General features: G+C 41.4%; 1 protein-coding gene across 1 annotated transcript in view; it reads right to left on the bottom strand.

The window, feature by feature from the left end:
* LOC138953591 (protein dispatched-like) overlaps positions 1–1,439 on the bottom strand; it is a gene marked incomplete at its 3' end in the record, with an annotated part of 17,333 nt that extends 15,894 nt beyond the window's left edge. Inside the window, 1 exon segment of the mRNA XM_070325444.1 lies at positions 750–1,439. Within this exon segment, the coding sequence (XP_070181545.1) occupies positions 750–1,356 (607 nt within the window).
* Between the last annotated feature and the right edge of the window lie 8,561 nt (positions 1,440–10,000).

Here is a 10,000-nt window from a genome sequence, read left to right as displayed (position 1 = left end):
TTTAGGCAGTGTGCGCTCGATACTATACCATTTTCTTTCGACAATATGCACATCGGAGCCACGATTCGCTGCCGATTGCTTGCAGTGATCGCTTAGCCTCAAGCCGAACCACCGTGACCTCAGGCAAAACACGTTGTCAGCGAACACTGCGGGCCAGCGATCACTGCCGCAACGAATCGTGAAGTTCGATGAGTATACTTTTGAAAGAAAATGATATGATACTGAGCGCACACTGCATTACATGGAACATCAGAGTGAGTTGTTTGTCTTAATGGCCTGTAGCGAGTCTGTCGCTTAGCAACGTGTTGACGCGTACCTCCATGTCTGGGGCGCTTACTCTGCGAAAACGTTTAAAAACCCTCGCAGAGTTCTTTCCAGAAAACGTCTATTCACTATTGGGAAGGAATAGATGGTAACACAAGTCTCAAAGAAATAGAATCAGTAACACACGATCACAGAAAAAATCACGATTGGAAACAAGCTTAAAAGAAATAGAAACAAGAACACACCATCGCAGAAAAAGTCATGATGGGGGGAAACTTTAAAGAAATAGAAACAGGCAGAGATTTGGCGTGGTTGGCCCAACTTATGAAAATTAAGAGCATATATGAAAATTAAGAGCATATAAAGAGCAAAGAAGACAGTCGTTAGTTTGCTGCTGGTTACTTTAAAACCTTTACGAGTGCTACCTGGATGATCATGCAAATGAATAAAACATTGCTCACACCAACAGAGACATCGTCACTCACCGAAACACAGACGAGGCCGGCCTGTCACTAACTTGCACAACCACAGCGGTTCCCCATATTCTGCACTTGTTTGTCTACTGTCAGTTGTCTGAATCTCACTTGTTGTCTGTTTCTTATCAGTTGTCTGTTTCTCGCTTGTTGCCAGTCTCTCATCTGTCGTCTGTCTCTCACTTGCTGTCTGTCTCTCACTTGCTGTCTGTCTCTCACTTGCTGTCTGTCTCTCACTTGCTGTCTGTCTCTCACTTTTTGTCTGTTTCTTATCAGTTGTCTGTCTCTCGCTTGTTGCTAGTCTCTCATCTGTCGTCTGTCTCTCACTTGCTGTCTGTCTCTCACTTGCTGTCTGTCTCTCACTTGCTGTCTGTCTCTCACTTGTTGCCAGTCTCTCATCTGTCGTCTGTCTCTCACTTGCTGTCTGTCTCTCACTTGTTGCCAGTCTCTCATCTGTCGTCTGTCTCTCACTTGCTGTCTGTCTGTCATCTGTCGTCTGTCTGCTACCCGGCCTATCGTCCTCCTCGGGGGCGTCCGGACAGTCTGAGAATTGTTCATACTGCACAGAATCGTTGAAATACTTCACTCGCGACATTTTCTCCAGCGACGACACGTCCATGATTTACAGGCACCGAGGGAGAGCGGGTCTCTGCAGCATTCTGCTTAGCGTACAGTTTGACATGCACAACAGTGATAACTGCCTGTGCTGGTTTGCCGTATGTTTGGATACAGAGCGGAATGTCTTGTTCTCAGTCTGTGCAGATGGTCTTGTGATTAAACTGTCTTTTTTCTATTAAATGTGTCTCATTGGCTCACGTAAGCGTAGCCTATGCGATCGTAACTTTGTCTGTCTGTGCGTGTGTGCGTGTGTATGTCTGTGGTAGAAACTTTAACATTTGAAGACGTCACATTATGGCGTAAGAGGGTTAGACGTCACGCGAAGGAATTACTGAAAGTCTCGGTCATTGTAATTTTGAGCGGGCCGAGACTAGTTGGCAGTACTGTGTGTGTGTGTATGTGTGTGTGTGTGTATGTGTGACGGAGTGATTGAGTTTGTGTTACTGTTTGTCGATTTCTTACGTGAGCCTTGAAGGCTTCGCCTCTTGTTTTACAATTGTAAAAGTAGCTTCAGTTACAGCTTACTGCGCTATCACTTTCGTTTCAGGAGGCCAAGCTATATATCGGCATTGCACCTGCTACTGTTCATGCTTCCCTAATAGTCCAAGCAAATAAGAGAACAACGTTGAAGTGACAATGACTAGGTTTAAAATGTCCCTTATCAGAAAGTTCAACCTCAGTCCTTTGATGTTTATTAAACACATTTTCATATAAAGTTGGCGCTTCATATGGAAAAGTGGCTTTGAAATTGACCCTAATCGTTCTTTGGGCTCTGTAAATGTCGTTTGGGGCTATGGTTGTAAAACGGTATCTACTGGTCACCCCAATGTATAAACTGAAAACTCTTTCTGCACCAGAACACGCAGAAAGGATTGTATCTGCCTGATGTCTGATGCTTTTCAAAATCCCCAACCACTAACACCTTCAAAACGGACATTAACTGACACTGTTGTTTTTCCCTATATAATCCTTACTATTTTTCCGAGACGTCGTCCTGTTGTGTATTTAGCTTGCCACAACCTCATACATGGTCCTAAAAGTTAAAGTTGAAGAAAATACTAAAGATAAATGAACAAGCTGACGCAGTGTCATTCGCACCGTGAATCCCCCCATGGGAACATACTAAAGTCTGGTTCCAAATAGGCTCAATTTCCTTCTATTTCTTTGTATTTCTGCCTCGTAGGGGTAGGGGTGTTCAAACCAAAGGCACCTTTAAACCAAAATTCAAATCACACATCTTACAATACTAAGACACTCAGCAGTGAAAGGGTGTCTGCTGGTAAAAAATTCCAAACAATCCTAAAAGTACTTCACTACTAAACGTGCTTTTAAAAAGAGCCGTTATTTTTCCCTCTATAATCAGTATTGTGTTTTCTGCGAACATGTAGTCTATTTAGATGGTTGTCATGTGCACATGAGTTGCTAAAGCGTTTTCAGTTGGGCATATGTCGAAAAGCAAAGAATTAGCCCTTTGAAAACCATCAGAACCGTCACACAAAAATAACATTTACCTATCTCACCAACTGACCAAACATAGGGCTTTTCCTTATGTATTATGTATTGTCGTGTTTTTTGTAGCATACTTGTGAAAACAGCCACCACTGTTGTAAATGATACTTTAAAGAGCATTATTTCATTTTTACAGTTGAAGGACAACCTGGACTGCCGTATATTACAGCTGTTTTACAATCAGCCAAAATTTTCTTAACAAACGTATGTTAAGAACAACTCCCATAGTGAAATTGAAGGAAAACAAAGTGAAAACCCCCCTGCCATAGAGGAGCTAAAGAATCAACAATAAACGACTGCATGGATAGCTTGATGCACGAATGCATTGCGGACATGTTTGTCTCCAACCAAGAGAAAGTTCCAAAAAATCCCTTTTGTGCTTCTTATTATACAGTGACGTCAAAGACAGCCTTTTCTGCTGTTCATACATTCAGGGGTTATGGTTACACTAAACGACGTAGTTGTAGCCATACTGCCATCCAGATTTATTTTTTCCTTGCGAGCAGTCACAGGGTGTTTGTGCTGTCTGCCAACCGTTAGATGACCCCGCCCAAGTCTGTTAAGGGACCGTTTGACCGTTATAGAACGCGTCTTTTTGATTTTTTGGCACAGTTGGAAACGGTTGATTTTTATCCCTACCATTGTTTCCAAACATTATATAGGAATGTTTTGTGAACAACGGATAATAGCCGCTACTCGCATGTGTAGCAAAAGTGAGCGTACATACTCACCCTGGTCGTCCAGCCGTTGTCCGTTGCCCGTCTTTATCTGTCTGTACTGAACATTACCTTTGGATTTTTCTCGAACGCTATGAAGTGAAGAAACACCAAATGTTGCAAAATGTTGTATGACCCCAAGAGCTCAAAAAAGATACTTGAGAACCTTGACCTTACCTTAAGGTCAAGGTCACAGGGAGAATGAATGTGGTCTAAAAACTGCAAAATTTCACATTGTTCCAGTTTTCTGGAAAACAAATTAAAAACAGCGGGCTTAGTTTTGTATGGTATACAAGAAAAAGAAAGCCTTATCTTCTGATACCATTTTGGTTGACCTCGCTTCAATGTCAAGGTCAGAGGAGCCCTTCAAAGTTGAATTGTAGACATATTTTGATGTGAGCTTGCCCCTTTAACTTTACTATGGACGATATCTCTTACAAACTTAAACACTGAGTGGGGCGTTTGTTAGAATTTCATAGTGAGCCACATCTGGTCACATATCGTTAGGGTCAAGGTCACATTGACCCCTATGAAAAATGTGACCAAGCCGGGTAAAGAAATCCATGTGTCTTGGTAAAAAATCTTAACAAAGCAAAGCCCATGCGACTCTCATGCTTGACCTTTGTCTTAAAGTGACCTTGACCTTCAGGTGACCTTGAAGGTGAAGGTCTAACAACTGAAGCTTGCAAGGACATTGTACACTATTAGAACTGGTTTACAGATTTTTCCTACCAAATTACACATGACCTTTGGCCAAGGTCAAGATCATCAAAGGTCACACATCACAAGGCTATCAATTCAAGACATAGGAAGCATAAACATACTTATTGGCACTTTCTACAAAGAGACATTGTCACTTTTAGTGATTCAATTGCCCGTTTCAGTCACATTTCATAAGGGGCAAAGTGACCTTGACCTTGATGATATGTGACTAAATGTGGCTCAATATCAGTATATAACATGTGACCCACATAATTATGAAGTTTGAAAGATTTTTTCATAGTTCAGGGTCAAGGTCACTTCAAAACATGTATACAATTCAACTTTGAAGGACTCCTGTGACCTTGACATTGAAGCGAGGTCAACCAAAATGGTATCAGAAGATAAGGCTTTATTTTTCTTGTATACCATACAAAACTAAGCCCGCTGTTTTTAATTTGTTTTCCAGAAAACTGGCACAATGTGAAATTTTGCAGTTTTTAGACCACATTCATTCTCCCTGTGACCTTGACCTTAAGGTAAGGTCAAGGTTCTCAAGTATCTTTTTTGAGCTCTTGGGGTCATACAACATTTTGCAACATTTGGTGTTTCTTCACTTCATAGCGTTCGAGAAAAATCCAAAGGTAATGATTTGTACAGACAGATGAAGACGGGCAACGGACAACGGCTGTACGACCAGGGTGAGTATGTACGCTCACTTTTGCTACACATGCGAGTAGCGGCTATTATCCGTTGTTCACAAAACATTCCTATATAATGTTTGGAAACAACGGTAGGGATAAAAATCAACCGTTTCCAAATGTGCTAAAAGATCAAAAAGACGCGTTCTATAACGGTCAAACGGTCCCTTAACAGACTTGGGCGGGGTCGTCTGACGGTTGGCAGACAGCACAAACACCCTGTGACTGCTCGCAAGGAAAAAATAAATCTGGATGGCAGTATGGCTACAACTACGTCGTTTAGTGTAACCATAACCCCTGAATGTATGAACAGCAGAAAAGGCTGTCTTTGACGTCACTGTATAATAAGAAGCACAAAAGGGATTTTTTGGAACTTTCTCTTGGTTGGAGACAAACATGTCCGCAATGCATTCGTGCATCAAGCTATCCATGCAGTCGTTTATTGTTGATTCTTTAGCTCCTCTATGGCAGGGGGGTTTTCACTTTGTTTTCCTTCAATTTCACTATGGGAGTTGTTCTTAACATACGTTTGTAAAGAAAATTTTGGCTGATTGTAAAACAGCTGTAATATACGGCAGTCCAGGTTGTCCTTCAACTGTAAAAATGAAATAATGCTCTTTAAAGTATCATTTACAACAGTGGTGGCTGTTTTCACAAGTATGCTACAAAAAACACGACAATACATAATACATAAGGAAAAGCCCTATGTTTGGTCAGTTGGTGAGATAGGTAAATGTTATTTTTGTGTGACAGTTCTGATGGTTTTCAAAGGGCTAATTCTTTGCTTTTCGACATATGCCCAACTGAAAACGCTTTAGCAACTCATGTGCACATGACAACCATCTAAATAGACTACATGTTCGCAGAAAACACAATACTGATTATAGAGGGAAAAATAACGGCTCTTTTTAAAAGCACGTTTAGTAGTGAAGTACTTTTAGGATTGTTTGGAATTTTTTACCAGCAGACACCCTTTCACTGCTGAGTGTCTTAGTATTGTAAGATGTGTGATTTGAATTTTAGTTTAAAGGTGCCTTTGGTTTGAACACCCCTACCCCTACGAGGCAGAAATACAAAGAAATAGAAGGAAATTGAGCCTATTTGGAACCAGACTTTAGTATGTTCCCATGGGGGGATTCACGGTGCGAATGACACTGCGTCAGCTTGTTCATTTATCTTTAGTATTTTCTTCAACTTTAACTTTTAGGACCATGTATGAGGTTGTGGCAAGCTAAATACACAACAGGACGACGTCTCGGAAAAATAGTAAGGATTATATAGGGAAAAACAACAGTGTCAGTTAATGTCCGTTTTGAAGGTGTTAGTGGTTGGGGATTTTGAAAAGCATCAGACATCAGGCAGATACAATCCTTTCTGCGTGTTCTGGTGCAGAAAGAGTTTTCAGTTTATACATTGGGGTGACCAGTAGATACCGTTTTACAACCATAGCCCCAAACGACATTTACAGAGCCCAAAGAAGGATTAGGGTCAATTTCAAAGCCACTTTTCCATATGAAGCGCCAACTTTATATGAAAATGTGTTTAATAAACATCAAAGGACTGAGGTTGAACTTTCTGATAAGGGACATTTTAAACCTAGTCATTGTCACTTCAACGTTCCCTTCACTAAAGTGGCTAAGATGCCTGGACTATAAACGAACGCCGTACTTTTTAACTCGGTTCCAGAAAAGTACACTTGTATTTCCCTTTTATTCTGGAACACGGTCACGGTCTGCTTGCCGCGACAGAAGCCGGGTAGCGGTCACGGTAGATACACCTGTAAACAGTTTCGGCGTTTACATGGAACGAAGAAGGAAAGCAGAAAAGGAAGAAGTACAAACATACTCGCAAAAAACGATCTGCGCACGCGTTCAAATCAAAGGGGAAAAAAAGGAAAATCGCGTGTTTGTGTGCCCGATGTAATCCTTAGAACCTTTACACTCTTTCTTCGAACACTCAAAAGCAACTTCAGGGCTGGAAGACTAAAAAATTGCACTTTCTGCCGACTGAATCTACGCTTTCTCAAATCAACCGGAACAGGAAGAAGAAGAAAAAACTTTCGAAAAAACGATCTGCGGATGCGCATTTTCTCAAAAACAGGAAACCGGAAGAGGAAGAAGAAGCAAAAAAGCTCGTAGAAAAAGATGTGCGCATGTGCGAATCTAAAATGTCCGCGGAACTGTTAATCGGTGTATATGTCACAGTGGAAATGAGAATCCAGTGAGATTCCGAATCGCACTAGTGGAGATTGGAATTCCAGTTTGCACTGGGGCAAACTAGAATTCTCATCATCACTGGATATTTGTTAGTGAAGATTGGAATTCCAGTTTGCCCTAGTGCAAACGGGAATCCAGTTTCAGTGGAGATGGGAATTCCAGTTTTCACTAGGGGAAATAGGAATTGGGGGGAATTGGGGGAAATAATGTGTTCAAAGGTTTATAATTGTTGTTAAAACCATTTCATCTTGAGTCACTCATGACTTAAAGGCTTACTCATTTCAGGTATTAAAATGCAGACATAAATTTTTTTTATTGAATTGATATAATCGAACAACACAGAGTAATTGTGCACAATAAGGTTTTATCATCAATATTATTAACTCATATCACAAAGTTAAAATTGTATAAAAGATGAAGCATGAAAGGTAGGCCTATCTACTTTTGACAGGTTTTTCTGTGTTTAGAGGGGACAGATCGAAGGACTCGGGGAAGAAGAAGGGGGGAGGTGTTTGTGTTTATGTCAACCAGAAGTGGTGTCACACGAACAACGTCACGGTCAAGCACACATCATGCTCACCCTGTGTTGAAATGCTCACGCTAGGCACGAGGCCGTACTACATGCCACGGGAGTTTCCTCAAGTGTTGACAGTCGCTGTGTACGTGCCACCCTCGGCTAACGCGTCAGAAGCAGCAGAGACGATAGCACAGCACGTGCATGAACTACAGACTAAATCGCCAGACGCTTTCGTTTTAGTAAGCGGGGATTTTAACCACTGTAACCTGAAGAAAGTGCTACCCAAACTGTACCAACATGTCACATGCCCTACACGAAAAGACAAGACTATAGACTTATGTTATTCAAACGTCAAGGATGCGTACAGTTCGTATGCACTGCCAGCTCTAGGACGGTCCGATCATAACATTGTAAACCTTGTCCCACGTTACCGACCACGTGTGCAGCGGGAATCGCCCATCACTAGGACTGTTTTTGATTGGTCGGGCGATTCAATGGAAACCCTTAGAGGGTGCCTCGATTGCACTGATTGGACAGTATTTGTGGACTCGTCCCGTGATGTTGATGAACTGACAGAATGCGTAACCGATTATGTGTCTTTTTGTGTGGACAATGTTGTGCCGAAGAAAACAGTGAAGGTGTACAGCAATACAAAGCCCTGGGTCACGAAAGATATCAAAGATGTGCTGAATAATAAGAAGAAAGCTTTTAGAGAAGGGAATTGTAACATGAGGGAGGTTCAGAGGGAGGTCCAGAGTTCGATAAGGAGGGGGAAGGAAGAGTTTAAGAGGAAGGTAGAGGGAAATTTCACGGGGAACAACATGAAGAAGGCATGGGAGGGGTTGAATGTCATGAGTGGCTACAAGGGGAAGAAGGGTGGGAGTAAGGAAAAAAGCAACGCTACGCAGTCAGATGCAAATGATCTCAACCAGTTTTATGCACGCTTCGATAAACATGACTTCAGCGGGGAAAGGAAGGCAATGCGGGACAGGTTGACCAGTGATAGTGGGCTTACGGAAGGAGATTCCCCAATAGTGGTGACGGAAGAAGAGGTGGAGAGGGGGCTGAAGAATGTTAATGCTAGCAAGGTGCTGACTTTCTTTTGTGCATTGTTGATGGTGAATGCATGTTAATTTATTTTTAATATACTTTCTTATGTGATAACCAATGTGCTATATTTTCTCAGGACAAAGAACAAATGTTTATTTTGAATGTTTTATGTATGTTATTATTACGGACACAAACGCTCAGCAATGTAATTTCTCTTTTAGAGATTAATAAAGTTATTGTATTGTATTGTATTGTATTGTATTGTATTGTATTGTATTGCTACATGCCTTCCCACACACTCCCACACACATGCATGCACTCACGCACACACACAAACATGCCTGTTTTGCTTTTTCTCATTTCACTGGAAATCCATCAACAGTTCTTGCAAAATGTGCTTTCTGGGTGACATTTTGTAAAGCAGTCTATGATTGCTTTTCGGCAATTGCACCGTTTCGTTAGACAGTTGCCCTTGCATTTGCAGACTGTTCTCGAAGAGCAAGCGACAGACTTGGTGCTCCATCTCGTAGAAGACCGTGATGCTTGTATCAGAGTTATTTCTTTTAAATTGCTTGGTTCAACACTGTTAAGTTCCACAAACTCTACAGAGCGCATGTCCACAAGTTCAACACCATCGAACCAGTTTGCAATGATTCCAGCAACGCTGAAGACTTTCCTGTTTCCTGCAGTGGATCTGGATGTTAGTATTTTACAAGGCAGAAGGCGTGCATCAGTGTTTGTTCTGTCGGCTTGGTGGATTTTAATGCCAACTGTATCATCGAGTACACCTTGTGCAGTTTTTGTACCTGCTTTTGATACCGGGAAGCTTGTCTCTTATTGTGCGCAATTACTCTGTGTTGTTCGATTATATCAATTCAATAATATTTATTTTTATTTCTGCAGTTCAATACCTGCAATGAGTAAGCCTTAAAGTCATGAATGACTCAAGATGAAATGGTTTTAACAACAATGTTAAACCTTTCAACACATTATTTCCCCCAATTCCTATTTCCCCTAGTGAAAACTGGAATTCCCATCTCCACTGAAACTGGATTCCCGTTTGAACTAGGGCAAACTGAAATTCCAATCTCCACTAACAAATATCCAGTGGAGATGAGAATTCTAGTTTGCCCTAGTGCAAGCTGGAATTCCAATCTCCACTAACGTGTTGAATATTTTAAAGTGTTTGTGAATCCGACTGATGTCAGGACACAAATGTTAATAATTACGGCTGTGT

This window comes from Littorina saxatilis, linkage group LG17, assembly GCF_037325665.1.
Source record: "Littorina saxatilis isolate snail1 linkage group LG17, US_GU_Lsax_2.0, whole genome shotgun sequence".
Lineage (NCBI taxonomy): Eukaryota > Metazoa > Mollusca > Gastropoda > Littorinimorpha > Littorinidae > Littorina > Littorina saxatilis.
The sequence above is the reverse complement of the archived record's forward strand: the minus strand, read 5'-3'. Positions and strand labels throughout refer to the sequence as shown.